The sequence below is a fragment of the Lathamus discolor genome, chromosome 2 (assembly GCF_037157495.1).
Source record: "Lathamus discolor isolate bLatDis1 chromosome 2, bLatDis1.hap1, whole genome shotgun sequence".
Lineage (NCBI taxonomy): Eukaryota > Metazoa > Chordata > Aves > Psittaciformes > Psittacidae > Lathamus > Lathamus discolor.
The window spans coordinates 24,119,420-24,139,350 of NC_088885.1; the positions used below are offsets into that span (position 1 = coordinate 24,119,420).

A 19,931-nucleotide genomic window follows, 5' to 3' on the forward strand; every position below is an offset into this window, starting at 1 on the left:
ATCAAGTCACAGTATGGCCCAGGTTTGAAAGCTGGGTAGCCATGCCATGGCTGGGTGCATAAAAGGTAAGCATACGAATACTATCATTTCATTGCTGGCAACCAATAAACAGCAAGAAGTTAAATGAGCATACTTTTCTTGCTTGAGAGTTTTGCAGTTCCCAAAACCTTTATGTCAGTTTTCCTTACAAAGTGTAGACCTCATATTTGATTAGCTAGCCAGCAAGGGAGGTCACATGTTCTAGATGTGTGTCCTTTTCCAGGATATATAGAAATGTATAGATATACTACATGTGGTAGAAGCAAACTACTACTGAGAAAATAATTCATGAAACCATCTCCAAAGACCATGGCATAAAAGAACCAGTGGGCAATTTTTTTATGTGAGCAAGAAGATGATGTTGTTAAATGCTCATGAGGGGAGCACAGGAAAGCAGAAATGTCTGCAGAGGGCTCTGCCTGTTTCAAATGCAAACAGTTGCACAGTAAATTGCATTTAGTTTAAAACCTTACATGGCTAAAGTCTCACTTTCTGTTAGAAGATACCTGTGGTAATGCCAGCCATCCTTTACAAGCCCTATAGGAACATCTTTAGTTACAGCTATCAGAGACAGGCTGTCCTCTACCTCCTCCTCCTGCTGGCAGAGTTCCCAGATTGGACCCATTTGGCTGACAACTTGCTCACCTGCATCAGCTGACAGTGCACAAAAGCATCCCAGAACACTGCTCCAATCTTCCTCAAGGTGAGAACAGCTCCATGACAGACACACTCAGCACAAAAGTCTCTCAGAACCAGAGGGTGTGGGTGTGAGATTCCCCTTCATGCTAAGTGGAGTCACACACCAGTTCCTGACACGGCCTGCAATGAGGATGCACTCCAGCTGCCTGATTAGTACTGGAGCCAGCCAAACCTGAACACTTTCTGTTCCTTAGGAGTTTAATCCTACACAACTATTTTTTTACTACATTAATATAATAAACAAATCATGCTATCAAGTGATGTGCATGGGAGAAAATTGGGCGAACCAGAACTATTTGCATATTTGCACAAAGCTCATTTAATCTCCCTAAATTGCTCCCTTGTTTAGAAAGATCTTGTTTGTTTCAGATCGACCTGACAATATAAATATAAATCTATGCTCTGATGCTATAATCTGAGTCTTTAATCAAGCCGTCTGAAGCAGAACTTACCCTCTGAGTGCTCTTAGTTATATATCCATTACACTCATAGTTTATACAGCAATAAGGAAGTTTTAAAATACAAAATCTACATCCTTGGGTAATCCACTAAAAACACTTATTTACAGTGACAGCATCACAGAAGGGGATTACTAATAGCTTTCCTTCCCCAACTACTGCTGCAGGCAGCAAAACAATGGAGTTAAATTTGGCTTTATGTGCAGTCTAATCAAATGATTCCAGGATTACTGACTCTCTCTGGCTCCTATGGTAATGAATACATAAAACTAGTCAGTTCTGCAGTCTTGCATTTGTACTCCTGCCATTGGATTAGCTCAAGCCATGCTTGATGAGGTGAGAAGAAAAAGACTGGAAGAGAAGAAATTAGGAATCAAGGCAAGTTTATGAACCAGGGTTGATTGGGATTCGTACAATTTCATTGTAATCAGTAAGACCATATGGGTGATGACTCAATACAAAATTTGGCCATAATATTTGGATACAGGAAAAATGTTCTCCTCAGTTCTGTGAAAGCTGAGCAGGATCACTTATTGGATACTTTTTTGAGTATTGTCATTTTCTTTTTGAGTGGGGAGAATTTTTGATATGATATTACATTGTAGTAGAGCTAGTCTACTTTGTACAAGTCCCATACCTGTAGGTAAAAATAATTACTTCTTTTATTGTAATTGCATAGCTAGCATGGTGTGCAGTAGTTTCAGTGAAAGCTTTGCAAACCCAATCTTGGACTTCAGTAAATTGGACAAAGAATTGACTGAAGTAGGTAGTATAGGCATATGAATTACATCTTTGGGCAATTGTTTTGCAGATATATTCTGCAGTCTGATCTGGAATCCTGCGATGTGCTAAGCCTTGTAGAGGACGTGCATGGACACAGCCTCATGCTTCACAGTGATTTTGAAGAGAGGGGAATCTGTTAAAACTGTAAATGGTTTTATTATAACTTTCTCAGCCACCTGGCTGCAACTGCCCAGCCCAGTCTTGCTCCCCTTTCAGTGGAGTTTTCTTGGTTCTGCTGCATAATCCTGCCTGATTCTGCGTGGAGTACTGAAGTCCTCCTGCCTGAGCTGGCAGTGGGAATTGCTAAAGGGTACAGTTTTCTTTTTTTCCCTGTGGTGTTTGGAGCAGTTGGGATTACATAGAAGGCATTCACCTAATCATCAAAGACCCAGTTCTTCAAGCCCTTCCTTAATTTCTGCTCAGTACTTAGGTGAGGATCCAGTTGACTTCCTTGAGTTCAGCCTCAGCAAAAAAAAACAACCCCCAAGAAAAACAAGTTAATGACTTGGCCTCAGGTCTGATGTCATACTCCATTTCCTTTCACTTTGACTCTTCATTTTACCAGGTAGTGAAACCCCTAGAGAAGGTGGAGAGGGCTTGTTTAGAGCATTTTTTTTCCTCCCAGGACATAAAGTAGATGTGGCAGCTCCAGATAGCTCTGAGGAAATGCAGACAGTGTGACTAGAATGTAAGAACCAAGCAGAGAAAATGGCACTAGCTTCTCTAAATATGCGGAATATAAGCAATTATTTGAACAACGCATTTCTCATAGACTCTGCAGCCCTCTTTAGAGCTCTTTATCTTATCTGCTGCAGGTCATGACGGCATTTCCTGGCTCAAAGAAGACCCCAAAAATGCCACAGGATAAGTGCTGTTTCCTGCCCTGGCACACCCAACACTGCCTGCCATGCCCCCAAGGGCAAGCAGACTTTTGTCTGCCTGCTCTTTGGAGATATATAAGTATGTTTTTTGCAATGGACAAGAGATCACTTCTTTATCACTGTTTGTCGATTCAGTTTATCCCCCCTTTGAGAATGAAATTATAATCCAAAGAAATGAATAACATGGAGTGCCAGATCCATTTTCCCATTCCTCTGTTGTGAGGGGGTCTTAGCTGACTCCAAGCTCTCAATTTTGAGGTCAGAGGCTCAGGCATGAACAAAGCCTCACTCAGGCTATGCTCCATTGTTGCATATTTAGGCTCCAAAGAACAAGATGGAAAAAAACTTAGCCTTCTAGATCTCCTACATCCAACTGCTTCATGAACGCTCCGAAAGGGCCTTGCCCTTTCCAATTCAAGTTAGCCTCTCTGATTCAAAAGACCAGACAAATGCACAATTGTTCCATAGTTATGTCTGCCTTAGTTGAATGTCACTACTAATACTGGAATGCTGTCAGAATAGATATCCTGCAGTTTCCTAGAGCCAGATGCATTCTGCCTTTGCCAAACGTATTGGCAAACACACAAACACACATAAGTACACGCTCAGGCAAATACATTTGCAAAGGGTTCTCAAGCAGTATAACTGCTTGCAAATATGAAAGATAGCAGGACATACATACAATAACCCTGGGCAACCCCAGTGGATGATGTGGCTGTGGACAGCAATGAAATTCTCTGGGTCCCTCTACAGATGTTGACACTTAACTGTGAGAAAATAATTTGCAGTCCTACAGCTCAGTGAGGTTTGAAGAAATGTGAAACTTGCACCTCCCCTTTAGCTAACAGGTTTCTGAGTGGTCTAAAGCCAAGTAAAATACTCACAGTCACAGAACTTTCAGGTTTCTTTCATGCAAAAAGTACTTTAGTAATTTCCTGTAGTCATAAACCAGTATGAATAAACAACAACCATGTGCTTGCTCCATAAGAGATTGTTGCAGTTCTGGTTTTGTATGTGTTTGGATTTTGAGAGGAAATGCACTAAATGGCCTTAGTTACCTCACTGTATTTACCACATGTTTCTTTTTTCATCCTGTTTCACATTTTTCACCTGTTAATTAACCTTGCCGAGGTACCAAACGCGATGGGCTTCCCCCGGCCCCAGCTGCCCCATTTGTGATTTCATTATGACTCAGTTTTTCACAGTTCTTTCTTCCTTCAACACCATCATCATGATTTGGTTTCTGTTCTTCCCTTCATTCCTTCTTTCCTTTTAGTATCCACACATTCCCTGGATAATAAAGAAAAGGTAACAGAAAGACTATAAGGCCGCTCTTTGGCTTACGGGCTCTGCCTGTCCTTCCAGGCCTCCTCTGAAGACAGGTTTCCTCTGGAGAGCTTCAACTAGTGTGAATTGCTGAAACGCTGTTGCCCTTCAGTGGAACTGTGATGGTGTACACCAGCAACAGATCTGGTGGCCTTCAGGTTCTTCAGCTACTAAATCTACAGGAAGCCTGTACTGGGACATAGATGAAGTGGGGGGCAGCATCTCTATAGTTATAATTTCAGGATCCATTTTAATGAAACAGACTGGAGCACCACTGTGATATTAACATCAATCACACTGTCAATCTGGGGCTCCATCCTGTTCCTGTAAACCAGAATCAGGCCCTAGCTGAGGATAAGCATAACTACTAGTCCAATCCTTCAGTCAGTCCTCAGACCATGACTATTTAAGTAGTTTCACTGATATCAGTGATAATGATTGTACAGTCAAGAATCCCATCTGTAATGAACACAGCTCCTAAGTATGGCAGATTCATTAAAAAGCAGTTAATCTTCCTCACCAGAATTTTGTCCTCAATCAGGTGACATAAATTACTTCTAGGACCTATCTGAAGATAGGTCTATTATATGGTCAGCCACCTACACCAGTCCAAAGAAAGAGGAGATGGATGGCTCATAGAAAAGGAAGATACAATTCCCATCAGCAATAAAATGGAGGGTAGATGTTAAATTCATGGAATTCAGTGTGTTCCAGGAAAAGAAGTAAAGGCTGGAACTTTCTTGAGTTTTATGTCTGGAGAAATCTTAATATTGTTATTTATTGTCCTTCAGCAAAACTGTCAATTACTGCAAATACTTCACAGCTACTGAGGAAATTCTATATATTTCGACTTCAACAAAGGCAAGAATGGTACAACCTAACTCCAGAGAAGTGGAACAGTTTATTAAACCAGCTTCTTTTTCTGAAGTGTCAAACCTTTGACTGTTATACACTTTGAACAATATTTATAGACCAGATCTTTCTTGCTGTTACCCATATGAAAGGCTTTGTTGCTTCTACCAGTGCTTGGGCATAGATATTAGAACATGGTTGTGGATAAGGTGGTTCTGTGTAACATGCTGATCACCACAGTATCTGAAAGTGCACCTCCACTGTTTAGCAAGATCATTAACACCTTGCACTGCAATGCTAAAGGTTGCAATACCAACATAGTCAAAACCCACAGGTTCTGTTACCTTACCACAGGCAGAAAGACAGAAAGCAATGCATCTTAACATAACCTCAGGAATGCACAGCTTTATGTTTTTTCTTTCCTTCTTTTCTGTACAAGAGAAAAACTTCTTAATTACTTGCCCACAACTGAAAATCAACTTTTCTGTTAAGTTTTTTGCAAGAGGTCTCACTAATGTCATGAGCAGTAGCATAGCATAGCATAGAGGGACAATCAGGTGTTCTGATCTGTTATATCTCAGAATACTTTCTGACACATGTAAGAACAAAGGTTTTGTGGGTTCTTCAGTTTGCAAGCAGCATCCTGGATAGCTATATTGTTCCATCTGTTTTGCAGTGAACATTAAAGCTTTAAAAACTCTCTGAGAAAAGTTTTCAGTTTCTCAAATATCAGTGTTGATTTTACTAAGCCAAGGCAGGACTCATTTCAGTGGTTTTGTGTTGGTGTTCATCTTTTATTGATTTACATTTAGCATAAGCATTATAGCCACATTACAAAGGGAATTATATACCACACAAAAGTTATTGGGTTTACTTAAAGTAGCTGTAAGGCTGTTCAGTGCCTGCTTTCACACCATATTCCTGCCTCTTGCTTCACTTCATAAATGAACATCCACGCCTGAACTTCTAGAGGTCTCATTCAGCGGTTAAAGTAACTTGCAGAGGCTTCATGTTCTTCATTACAGAGCTGTCTGAGAAAGAATACTCAGATTTTTCTTCTCAGCTTCACCTATTCTGTGTCTGGCAATCAGCACTTGCAAAAGTGCAAGTGTTTCACAATATTGTTTAATTTCAGCGTAATAGAGGGAAAAAAATATTTTGCAGTCTGAGAGTTTGAAGAGCACAGAGACTGGTAGCCAACAGCTGCCAACAGCCCAGACCACTTATGAAACTCCAATGAGGAAAACACGGCTTGAATTTTCCAAGTTAGTCTAAATGACCAAAAGAACTAGAATGCTCAGCCTCACTGAATATACTACTTCCCACAGTCCTCCACTTTTGCAGACAGCCCTAGTTACTACATCCGAACCCACAAGATCTTGGTTACTTAAATCATAACTATCAAATTGTATTTCTTTTTTTTTTTTTTTTTTTTGATGAAACCACAATAAAGTACACAATCCTAACTGAAAGAAAAGCAGGTGAAGAATGATGATGCAGCAAATTTTTACCACCTGGAATCAGAGAACTCTTTCCTTATGAAATTTTTATGTGCTTTGGGACAACTGAAGAAATAATGGTCTGTAAAATTGAATCAATACATTAAAACCAGTCACTGAAGTTAGTCTACATGCAAAATAAGCTGAACAATAAAATTACCTATACAGCTTCTGTGTGGATGTTTGTATTAACTGCTTTCAGGATTAGGGGGAAAATTCTTTCTGCATAAGTCGATATAATTCCCTAGAAGCTAACTGAGCTACTCAAACACTGAAATTGGTCTTCTATGTTTTGAATATGGGGTTCAAGTTTTAGTCTGGAAAGTATTGGTAGCCACCACAAAGATTTTCCACTTGTATATAGCTGCCATATCTCCTAGCCTGTAGCAGTAATGAGAATAGTATCTGATAGTGCCCTGCTGTGACTCTGAGGTCTGAACTTGCCAAGGACCTGAACCGTAGGAAAAGCCCCAGGGAGAGTTCTGTCTGACTCAGACAGGAAACTCCTCAGCAGCATGTGCTGCAATGATGGCTCTGCAGCCAGCACGTTCACTACAGGCACCATATATCCCACTTGAGCCCAGGAGCCTACATGCACTCAAAAGTCAGGTGGGGAAATCCCAAAGCTGTTCTCAGTTGGAGGACTGAGAAGGTCCTCACTACCTGGCAGAGGATATTTAGCAGTTCAACCTTTAAGTTCCACATGGAAAGTATTTGTAAATTCAGTGGATGAAATGGTCTGTTATGTGATAGTAAGGCACACTAATAGTTCTTAGAATATCAAGCATACATACAGCCACTTTCCAGATGTGGACTGTAGAAGAAATAGATTAAACTGATTATGTGAAAGCTTCTTCATTGCTGCAGTGAGATCTCTGCCTTTCCATTCTGTCAACTGTATAAATCCATGAGTTTCCAAATACTTTCAATGCCTCCTTCTCCTTCAGCTCTCAAACCTAATCTCCTTAAACAATCCAGAAGGTATCCAGGTGATAGCCTCTAGTGATGTGCAGCGATAAGGAGGTATGTCTATTTGTAACTTCATGATCTCCTCCTAAACGAGAAATTACTACTAACTAGTTTGCGCCAGCAGTTTAGACATCAGTACCAAAGGATGTGAGGCAAATTCTTCTTCACCTGTCAATGGGAGGATCATCTATAAAGAAAAAAATCTCTTTGAAATTAGCAAAATCAGCAGCACTGATGAATATAGAGTGGGAAAACACATTCTCTCATGAAAATTCGTTGTAAAAGATGAAAGGCCCAACACACATCAAAATCAATGTCCATTAATCTAATCACAGATTACAAATCATGTCAGTTGTTAAGTGTATTGGCATACAGTGGTTATTTTCTGGGGCCTCAGCACTGTAGCATAGTTTTTATGCCTCCAACCTGAACTTGCTTCTTTTGTTCTTGCTACTTATAAATTCTGTTTTAAGCTACATATTTTATCAGCCACATCCCCTCCAAAGGAATTAATGTGCAGCTGGAGCAGCTGAGATAGTAGGACAAACAGTAGAGCTAGAGGAAGAGAGCACATTGCAACCAACAAGAGGCCTGTATTGACACACCCAGACTGCTTGGGGTTTTATCCCACTAGGTCTGCCCCTGCTCTACTGCTTAATTATCCTCACAGTAAAATTACTTTCATTATATCCAGGAAAAAATAAAACCAAACCTTGTTCCAATTTATGATCACTGTCTCTCATTCTGCCACTATTCACCTCTGCAAAGAGCCTGACTCTGTAACCTCTATACATACTGGGGTCAGCAGGTGCCCTGAAGCCTTCCCTTCTCCAGGTTGAACCGTCCCCACTCCCTCAGCCTCTCCTCACTGGGCAAGCCATGTCTGCCTTGGGAGTTCTCTGCTGAAATCATTGCAGTTTATTGACAACCTTCACATACTGGGGGGCCTAGAACTGAACCCAGCATCCCAGATATGGTCAGGGAAATGCTGAGCAAGGAGGACTAACTTCCTTTCATCTCTTGGCTGTGCTCCTGCTTATGCAACCCTGTGCTGTTAGCCCTCATCGTTGCCAGGAGCCTGCTGGCTCAGGCTTATCCAGCTGTCCCCAGGACCCCCAGGCCCTTCTCTGCAGAGCTGCTGCCCAAACAAGCATTTCCAGTCTGTTTCTTGTTGTGTGTTAGTCTGTCCCAGACACAGGGCAAGGCTTTTGTCCTGGCTTAATTTCATGTGTTTCATGTCAGCTCGTTTCCCCCATCTAGGTCCTTGTGAATGGCAGCCCTGCCCTTGAGCGTACCAGCTACACTCACTCCCATCTCCTTCCATTTTAGATCATTGAAAACTTGATGATGTCTCCTACTCCAGATCTGGGACAGGCCCCTGAGCAACTCCACTTGTAACCATTTACAAATATTTGTGTATAACATTTTTCCATCCATCTTTTTACTTTAGTAAAAGCTAAAATTGTTGCAAGTTGTGCACTAGAAAAAAAATCCAAACCAACAGTAAATCTGTCTAAACATGATGTTTCCAGCAAACTTGTTGCAAGATGGTCTAAAGAAAATGAAATTAGGCTGCCAAATATTTTGTAAGGCAGCAGGAATTGATGGAGTAATTTTTCACATTATTTTAACATTTCCCTATCTAACAAATTTATGGGGCTAGTAAGAAGTGACTTAGATTTCAGTTATGGCTTAGCTCCAAAGTAACTCCAGAAACAAATATATAGGAGTGCCAGTATGGCCAAAACTGAATTGGAGACCTATATAACAACAGGATAACCTGTGTGTATGGCAGGACACTGTTCAGGAAGCTAATATGCACTCTGGTCGGATTTTATTATTGCTTGGTTTTGAGCCTAACTCTCTGATGTTAATGTGGCCCTGATCTCAGAGTTTGTTAGCACGGTATTGTACTAGTAAAAGCAAAATGAAACATTCTTTAAGGGTAGGATTTCTTTTCGCTACTAAGACACTCACAAAATGAGGCAAAATGCCAAAAATGTCATATTTAAAGCAAAAAAGATTCAGAGACAGAAACTCTGGCTTCATTAGAGGTGTGAATATTACTATGTAGTCTTTACTCTGAGTTTTGGCTCTGTTCTCACTCAGTTGTCATCTTTATTCATAAACTCAGAAATTCTGCTGAGTGTGTCAACCTCCTCTTTTGCTGCTGCAGCTGAACGTGCTTTCTTCCATTTTAGGAATATCCTTTGCAGACCTTCTCTCTGGCAATAAGTTTTATCTTACCTGCATGATTAACAAATTAGCTGATATGATAGTTTTTCCTTTTTTTAATATCTTCAGACAGAATTTTGTGACTGTGTCCTATTATTCCCACCTGAGTGTCTGTCAGCTTCAGTGCAGTTCTCTGGACTTCTAAACCATGGAATAAATTGCTGTGTTAGAAACATCTGCCTACCTTGAATGACTTGGTCTGTACACATTACACAGCTCATCTGTGAACAAACATTAACTTCAGAAATGGAAGCAGCAGAGCTGCATCAGCCAAGCACTAAGCCCAGGTAAATTAGCCACCTTCACCCCCCTGTAAAGCTTACCTAAAGCTTTTCAACATCTTAGGTTACACCTTGTTCCCTACTTACAATTAATGGGAACACAATGGAGTGATGCTCAAGAGTGCTGCTCAGACATCATGCAGCCACATATTTAGAGAAGAAAGAACATCTTCCTGACCTTTGTAATATAAAACCTCTCACTCTTGAAGCCCCTTTGCCTTTGGCACATGGGTTGTTATTGGAGTCAGTGTACTTAGCAAGAGAGAGACTAACTGAAGCCATTGTCAAAAGTACAAGAAGAATGGCCCTGTTATCTGTAGATCTAAATGGGAAAAGTATGACACCTTTAACAGTGAGCTACTACACACAGAGTACCAAAACTACCTTTCCCAAGGAGACCTGATACAATACCTTGTGATGATGACACAGGATTTATTTGAAGATACCACCATCATCACAAGTTTTCAGCTTGTACACTCTGTCTACAAGCATAATAATTTTTAATCATTCATGATCTGACAGGTCCAGGTATTATCCACAGTGACTTCAAGAGCAGGATAGGAGGAGGGCAAAACTGGAGTGTCCACTGTGACGGGAAAAGAAAATATTACTGTGAAGAGGACTCAGACAAAGTGCAGAATTGAGAACGTAGGAATAGTATTAAAGTTTTGTGTCCATTCATGTGGGAGAGACCTTTGAAACAAGTCATTTAGCTCCTTACCTAGCGAAATGTTACAGTGTCAGATGCACACAGCCTCCAGTTTCAACAGATTACCTCTTTTTAAAAAATATTTAGGGTGAGCAGACACACTACTTATTTAAATACTGCAGAACAAATCATTTATCAAAAAGAAATAGGTGCCATTTGGCACCTGCTGTAATTGCTATGATGGAAATAGCAGTACATAACTATCAGAAGAAAGGGTGCCACACTTTTAAAAAGCTTAGAGCTATTTTATGTATTTCTAATGGCCAATGAATAAATAATGTGGCATATATTTTACATGTCTGTGAAGTAATGAATTTGAGATTAAATCATACATAATGATTTTAAGGTTCTAGACACATTTAATATACTGAGGAAAAAATTGCTTTGATGTGAAGTATGAATATAATTACAAGTATGTTGAATAGTTTCTGGAGGTACCTTCTATACCTGAAGAAAATTATTTGGCTCCAGCAGTGGACCCAACATAATAGATGAAAGGCAGACCTATAGCCCCCAACCCAGATGTTTAGATCATCTTGCAGATGTCCAGTCATTAAAAACAAGTTCTAAATATACTTGATTTTACCTGATCCTGCTACTACTTGCTACTGTAGTCTCCAACATGAACCATTACAAGTGACGCGTGAACACAGCTGAACATGTCCATAAATGGGTGAGGAGGAATTAAAAAATAAATAAATAATTATAATGAACCAGTTATATTACCTTCTTCCTGCAAAAGAAAATCTCCCTGTTCATCAGTTACAAGTATTGTTCAAATAGTAACAAAAAAGTATATATATATATATATATATTTTTTTTTTCTTCCAAACAAAATAATGTCTGGGGTTTTTTTGTTTTTTCATCACTGGTAGGAAATAATATTTTAATCGTGGATTTTTTTAATAATTTGTTTTAACTCTTAAGGAGAAAGCACATTGTCTGCTAGGCAGATGAATCATCCATCAAAGAATTTCAGATGTGATTTTTTTCTTAGTGTAATAAGACACTATGCATTTTGTCCTGTTCTCTGCAAGGGATCTCAAAGAAGCAATTAATATCAAACTGAATGACTGACCAACCATCTGCCAATTCCAGCACATTCAATACAACTGATGCTTTATTCACAGAGTCAGAGTGCGGACTCTGCCACCAGAAGAATTGATTTAGCTCAGATAGGAAGGCAAGAATGATATGTAATTATACACACAGCGAAACCTGCTCATATAACACTTTGATGCAGTAAAAGTCTTTTTCTGCTACAGTAAAGGAGAAGAGATAACAGGAAATATTCAGTAACTTGTGTAAGATTCAAGGCAAGTAATGCCAAATCTTTGCTTGCGAAGAAGTCTGGGGAAGGGGAAGAGTTGCCTCATTACAGGAGGTTTTGCTGTTTAAACTCAGATATTCAGAGATGCTGAAAGGATTAAACACTCAAATCTGATTTATTTTGGTGGACTTGGGCAATACAACTCATGTTTTGACATCACAGAAGGCAGCTGCAGGGACAGGAAGCTATCCAACAAAGGGAGAGGAAATCCTGGGTTTGGTTCAATAGAATTTAAATGAAGAAGACATGATAATGAATAAGGAATCAAAGCTTGCAGAAGACATTTTGTGCTAGCTTCTGCCCGGTGATTTGGTGACAGCCTATAAATCAACTGCAAAGTCAGATGGAAAAACCATGTGAGTTTTTCTACAACCTTGGGAGAACCTGTAGGTCTGCACTATTTTTTCTCAATTAGATTGCTCAGCTGCAGGGGACAGGTTAGAATCTTGTCTAGAAACAAGGGCATAAAATCCTCACATGGGTTACCATTTCTGTGTTTACACAGAAAGTGTCCTCACGTCACTGCGCAGGATGTGTAATGAATTTAGAAGCAGGATTTCTCAAAGTAGGACTTTCATAGCTAGTTTTAGAGATTGCAGAGAAAAATATCATAGTGATCAAAAGTAAAAAGGATAGTTCAGAGAACACCTATTTTTCTTTTTTCTTTTTTTTTTTTTTTTTTACCCTGTTAAAATAATGCTACTTCGCTACGTGACAGAAATCAGGAAGGGTTATATCAACCAAGCTTATCTGTACAGCACGGAGCTCTGGCAACAGGCACAAAGCACTCAAACTTTCGCAGAAGTGAAAGTGATAGTTTATTTATTCTTGAGACTGTTAGAAGCTCTGCTTTGATATTACACAGAGCCAGTCATTTAGGAGAAGTTGATTTTGAGTCACAAACATCTCTAGGATATGAGTAAGTTGCAATTCAGGCCTTCTATGAGTAGAGTTTGAAATAGAACTTGCTTCTTGACCCAAATGATCAGGCTTTCAGATTAGCTAAGTATCTTCATTGTTGACCAGTTAATTCCTACATAAAGCACCCAGAGAAAACACAGTTTGCACACTTCAGATATCATAGATAATCAGCACTACCTCCTAAAAACTGCTTCTAAAATCAGCTGCTCAAACAGTGCATGCTTTGCTTGTAATACAAATTGAAACTGATTAGCAGCATGTGAAAATGATTGCTAGCAATTAAGTCACAGTTCATATAGCCAGGCACATTGCAAAGCTGTCAGAGTAGGGGTTTTGTGGTTTTCTGTAGGTGAGTGATAGAGTCATTTTTAAACCAGACCTTTGCCTGTTATATTCTGCATTTTACAGGTCAGTAAGGATTTATTTGTTTGTTTTAAGTAAGGAAAATGAATTGACATTAATTTTCAGTCTCATTTAATTTGGTGTGGGGGAAGAAAACTTTCTGGGACTGAATGTTGACTGCTTCTGTGAAATCTGAGATTCTTGCTCTATCCACCATCTCTTTTTAAATATTGCTGATGACATTTGTCAACCTATTGAGCCCAAGGAAGTGAAACCTAGTGGATTTAAAATAATCCAGATTCCTTAGCATTTATTACAGCTGCTGCTATTTTCTGCCACTATTGGGGAAAAGGGTAGAAGACTTCTAGACCAGTGTCCAGCTTGTCTGCAGTCAAGTCTGTTTCCTGTTCAAGGTTCTTGCTTCACTCATTCCTCCAAACCAGTCTGCAGATAATGGTACTGTGGGAAAGTTGGTTGGAGTTCTTAACACTAAACTTTACTTGCCCTGTGAACAGCTGCCTCAAAGAGGAGCTCTGTTTTGCCTTTCTCAGCACCTTTGAGAGGCAGCTGCAGCCGCTAAGTTTAACCGCCTTGTTATATTGACAGAGTGATATCTTTGATGGCTGTTTACAGGTGATGAGGTAATTCTGTATATATGCCTGTTTTCACTGTGTTTCTAGATAGTGTTTATTCCTCTGTTTTACTGAGCGTGTCTGCTCAACAACATACAGTGTCTGGGGAGGAAGTTTTAGCTGTTTCTTTGGGCCGCCTTGTGCAGTTCTGTTGCAATATTGAGACCTGCCTTGACTGAAGTATAGCCCCATCCAAAATGATCCACAGCACTTTTACTCTGTGACCCCAGTGGGTGCTATCACAGGAGGACTTCCTATCTTGGAGGGAAACAAGGGCACAGGCAAATCTTCAGGTTACTTTCACTTCTACTAAAAACTGAGTCAAAATGCAGATAGGATAGATTTCTCTGCTCCAGTTTCTTTCCAGCAGCAAAGAGCTCTGTGCAGGCTTAATGATTTGGCTTCCTGCTGAGCGATGTAAGATACGCAACTATCTCCCACAAGATTTCTACCCTAAACCATACTTTTTTCACTTCCTTCTGCCACCTAACATTAAAGTAGAAAGGGCAAGAATAATTTTAAGAGACGTTTCTTATTGTAGATGTGAAACTCATAGTGGCCCTTGTAAGTTAGTACACACCTAAATACATAATCAGACCATCAGAGCCTGGGTATCGCAGGAGAAGCTGGTGTATTGGCTGCTAAAGGCTAATCTTCTTTTAAGAGAATCTGATTGCAGTTGAATATAGTGAGAAGGTATGACTCTGAACCCCCCTGCTGCTCAAAATGTTCTGTTTCTATTCCTGCTATTTGAGGTCTCAAAATTGAAAGGAAACACGTAGCTTTATGAAAATTAATTTTTTATTTCATCTTGATAGTGCTAAAGTTAAAAATATTAACCTTGTGTTTCTAACTCTCTTCTCTGAATTTCTGAACTTTGTTATTTATTATGAACCTTTGTTAAATAAACCATGAAAATCCTGTGTCTCCTTCAGCTATAATGATGCTTAGTCATTTCTGTTGTCTCAAACTAAAATAGTAAAAAATAGAAACCATTTTTAGAAGACAAAGAACTAAATACCTCTGGTAATCCAGCAAAACAAATTGCTCAATATATTTCTTAACAGCTCTGAGCTCTGCAATATAAATTTTCACTTTAACAAAAAAATCACTATTTCTTTAAACAATTTATGGTATTTTTTTTTTTATACTTAACAGTTGTATTTAAGTAGCACTCTTTGAATACTGATTCCTTTTATGCACTTTTCCTGAAGAGGCTGCACTATATCAGCATTTCCCATGCTTATAGGATAGGTCTTCAAGTGTTTTTACTGTTTCCTAATCCCTGTTTAGTCCTTGTACTCTTTTTTCCTCTGTTTTTTTCTTTTTTTAAATTGAAATTTTAAATATTTTTTACATTTGTGCAAGGTTTTAACCAAAAAGTATTTGCCAAACTTTGTGACTAGTAGAATACTTTCAGTTGTCTCAACATTATTTTCTTTGATAACTCATATACATCTTTTTTGTGAATAATGAATTTATTTCACAAAGACTACTTTGTAGATAGTATTACAGAAATGCAGAGGATGATTTGGGTGAACTTGGTGATCCTGAATGTTCATTTATGGGGAAACATAGAGCCCACTGAAACAGTTCTGGTCTTTAAAACGGAACTCTAGGATGCAGTGAGAAAATAATAGCAATATTATTTCATCTCAAAAGGAAATGCCACTGTAGGAAATGAGAAATCATGCAGACAAATGATAAGTCAGTGCAGGAATGCTTCACTGTAATGGAATGATGAAGCTGAATACATTGTGAAACATTTTATTTTATTTTAATTAAATGTTGAGGTTACTGTTTCACAGTCAGTACCACAGAAAAGACTATATCTATATATAATTTGGAAATGCATTTAACCACCACTTACTTTGCAGGCTTGAAAACATGAAAAAAATATTTTTCAGGCATCTCCTGAAGGAATAGGTTTTCCCCTGGTTACACACAGGGATATGGCAACTTGAATAACAAAATTAATTTTAAGATGATTAAAATGTAATACATTTTGCTTGTTCATGATATGCAGACTATTAGAGTAAAATAAATATCACATTTGTAATTTCCAGAGGAGTACAGTTGTATGTTCAGTTTCTTCAGTATTTAGGTCATTAGCATTGAAATGGAGAGAGCAAAAAAAGGCAAATGATTGCCCTTCAGTCTTACCTCAGAACCCCTAGCCTGTGACTAAAGAATAGCCTGCTGCTCTACTAGCATTTACAGGACTTTATGCAGTGTTTGTCGTCATAATAGCTTAGTTTGGATAGTCAGAAGTTTATTGTAGCACTTGTGAGAAGATCTCAATTGACAGCTCTGTACAGTGAAGTGCTCTGTCACTTGGTCCACAGAAAATTTGCAGCAGCTGGTGTGAGGTGTCTGCACATGGGAACTACCACCCTACAGAACTGCCTGGCGGAGCAAGAGAAAGAACCTCATTTCTCTGCCAGTAACATCACTGGGATTAAAGGTACTGATAGTTACAGTTGTGTAAAAATCTTCAGTGTGCATAAAAGGAGAGCGAAACTCTAAAGTGGAAGGAACCAGAAATGGTATATGCCTTAACAAACCCACTTTTTAATTGAAAGCAATTCAGCATGAACAGTAATAAATTACAACACAAGACTCCTACAAGAATGTTGCAGTTAGCAGAAAGTTATTTATACGTGGATTTTTAAAGCCCAAGAAATTGAGAGGTAAGGTTAAATTCACAAGCTACAGAATGCTTGAAAGTCTGAAAATTCATAGTTAAGGTGCACAAACTTACTTAGCTCACTCTCATGGATGATAAAAGCCTCTATAGCCCAGTTCTTTATCTACATTGTAGTAAATAATAGGTTTTGATCAAGCATTTTAAAAAATATCTTAAGTAGCCAGCAAACCTGTAAAAAACTTTGCACTTGCACTTCGATGGAAAACCCAGGAAGGGTTTGTGTGTGTTTATATTTCTGAGTGGCTCTTCTCTGCTGATGAGCTAAAATTAGAATGTCAGGATGGGTTGCTGGGAAGTAATCACTAGTAAAATCTGAGTAAAAACTGAGGAAGGGTTTCCTGTTTTGTCTCATAAATACAGAAAATTCTGAAAAACTGCTTGTCTTTGACTCTCTGGAAGATACAGAATATTATAATAATCATTAAAATCTCTTTTCAGCATAACTACAAGCTTAGGGGAGGTTATATCTTACCACTTGCTTTGAAACTTGACTTGAAGATGTGGGGAAGTAGAAGGGTGAATTATAGAACAAGGGCAAAATAATAATTAAAACTGTAGATGAGGCATTATTAATGCATGGTGTCCAGAATGATGTACATATAAATGAGGAATCTATCACGTGTATTGAAAATACAACTTATCACATAAATAATTTATGCAGTGTAGTGGTGAGCTTTTATTTCCAGTACCTGTGTGTTGTTTGAGAGTTACTAAACACGTGTGTCTCATACAAATCCCAGAGTAACAGAGGCACAGCAGAGTTCAGAGTAGAGCTTCCAGAAGCTTAAACAACGTCAGACTTCACTGATGCCCTTTCCAGTCATGTGGATCCTCCTAGCTTTTCTTCTGGATACAAGTCAAATATAACTGCTTGTAGAAATTATGCAGAAATACATTACCTGTGTTTGATTTTAATTCTCCTTGACCTGGACAGCTTATGAATGAATTTGGAAGCCTAATTAAAATAACGCATTGAAAGCTGTCACTAGATTTGAACACAGAGGGAAGAGGTAGTGACAGTTTTTTGATTTTAAAAATGAAGCAAGTTGGGAATCGGAGTGAAAAATAAAATCCTCCCTTTATTTGATGGTTCCCAGGGTTTAAAATGTGAACACAGTGGAAATGTACGGAGAAGTCTCATGTCTGTTTTCCATTCCTCCTTCTTGTGTATTGCAAACACTTTTATACGAGAACTGCAGGTAATACTGGCTCTAGGAAACAAATGGCTGACAGTTTTCCAAGCTACCAGCGGAGAATTCCTTACACTGCTGGCTGGTGAAGAAGGCCGTGTTTTTAACAGCTTACAGAGATAGCACTGTTTTGATTTAGAATCAGCACAGAGTATGCCATTCCCTGCCTATCTACAACACACATCTGTTTTAACATTACAGTACTTTCTATAGAGCTAAAAAAATGCGTTGACATGTTGTAAACTAAAGGGAGGTGGAGTTTTCAGTGTGCTCACACAGGATCCTGCTCCCACCAAAGACAAAAGCAAAGCTTGCTGTGACTTCATACACATGAAGGATTCAGTCCCAATGTCTGAAACAAGTATCATGAAAAGACAAGGGAGAGAATATAAGGGCTGTGTAATAACCAAGTCCTGAATCAAGTTACTAAGAACAAAGAGTCAACTTCTGACCCTGGCCAGCCAGCCAACTGCTTGCCTGGATGTAAGCAGTTTCTTACTTGGGTTAAAGCCAATTTAGCCTTCTCCCATGCCACCCCTTTTGAGCAAAAGGAAACAATGTCAGTGTTCAGCTTTGTAGGCCTTATAGTGAAGTGAAAGTGGGCACATCATGATGCAGTTTGGCTGTGAGAGAACATATATAATTAAGATGATCCACAGCCACCAGCCTAGTAAGATTTTCTCCCAGATGGGTCTCTGTATTGGCATGCTTTTTTTCTGAAACAAGGATTTCTTATTTGATGTTATTAACATAATATATACAGAAACATGTATGCATACAATTTACTATATGCTGTGGAAGGAAATACTAATTTTGAACCCTAAAATACCCAAGATCAATGAGGAGAAGGTTATTTATTTTATTCTTAAAACTCTGGGTTAAATTTAATAGCAGTTAAAAACCTGGTGATTCTCCTGTGTTGTTCTGTCCTGGGTTCAGCTGTAACAGTCATTTTTCTCCTTCTTAGTAGCATATCCCTTTAGAAATAACTGCTTCTTTATAGTTCTCTATCCCATCAGCTCTGTATTTTACATTTCCATTTTTGTAATCCTGAGCACCAAGTAGACAACTGGGAGTGCAGGGAAAATTTCTCAGAGAAATGGTGTTCATTTCTTTTGGAAGGTTATAGAAATGTTGGAGGGATCTAGTAGTGCCTTTCAATCAAGGCAGAAACAATCATCTTAGTGTGATCGAATTTCATTATGTGCATTTGTATTCTCTGATTTGAGAATGGCTGCAGAGCAGTTTTTGTAAGAGGTAAAGGTAAGCAGTAGTACACCCTTTGTTAAGAAACTGTAATTTAAATGGAGCAGTTTCAGTGTGATCAGTTTAAATATGAAGGTGCTAGCAGATATTACTTGTCAGTTGTAGCTTATAACATAAATATGCATAGTACAGAAAAGATAGAAATGAAATCTTCCCTATTTTTCTTTATTTAGTCCTAATGCCTAAAGATATTGAAAGTAAAATTCCCCCAAAATGGATTATGAGCTTATTCCAGCTCACAACTCAGTAATTTGTTTTCCTCCCAGCCAAGCCTAAAAAAGCTACCTCGTTATGTGTTATTTATCTCTTGGACTGAATTTCATATGATTCCACTCCTCTTGTCTTTTTCCTTTTGTAACTGAGGGTCTATAAAGATTGATGCAACTTGAAGAGGAGAACTGGCAAAGTTGTACCTGCTGGTAGCTTGGTAGGGTGCTGCTGAGCAAACTTTGTCTCGGACATCAATGTTAAACCTTCGCTTGTGTAATGGGTGCTTCTCAGGTTTCAATTCCTCCATTGTGGCAAGTTTGCCTTCCTGTTGTGAAGAGTGAATGTATAGGTATGAAGAGACAGCTGCTAATGGTAGCCACAAGTAAAGTGGCTTTATTGGTGATCGTGGCCCCAGTCATGGTTTCTGAAATGCCTGACACAGTAAGTATCCTCATTATTCTTCTCTACAGCAAAAAAGACTTTTTTTTTTCATCTATGACTGATAGAGAGGAACATAACTGGGAGACTGTTATATTTATTGACTGAAGTAACAGAAATTTGGTGCACAGGGAAATGTTGTGAATAATATTCCCTTATTACTT

General features: G+C 38.8%; 1 protein-coding gene and 1 long non-coding RNA gene across 2 annotated transcripts in view; one reads left to right on the forward strand and one right to left on the reverse strand.

Annotated features, from left to right (window-relative positions):
- The first annotated feature begins 14,563 nt into the window (after positions 1 to 14,563).
- Positions 14,564 to 19,931, forward strand: part of LOC136007809 (uncharacterized) — a 56,779-nt gene continuing 51,411 nt past the window's right edge. The window contains exons 1-2 of the long non-coding RNA XR_010609866.1: positions 14,564 to 14,652; positions 16,302 to 16,420. This is a non-coding gene — a long non-coding RNA (uncharacterized LOC136007809). The remainder of the gene's footprint in view (positions 14,653 to 16,301; positions 16,421 to 19,931) is intronic.
- Positions 19,439 to 19,931, reverse strand: part of LOC136009112 (uncharacterized) — a 54,100-nt gene continuing 53,607 nt past the window's right edge. The window contains exon 8 of the mRNA XM_065669183.1: positions 19,439 to 19,654. Within this exon, the coding sequence (XP_065525255.1) occupies positions 19,439 to 19,654 (216 nt within the window). The remainder of the gene's footprint in view (positions 19,655 to 19,931) is intronic.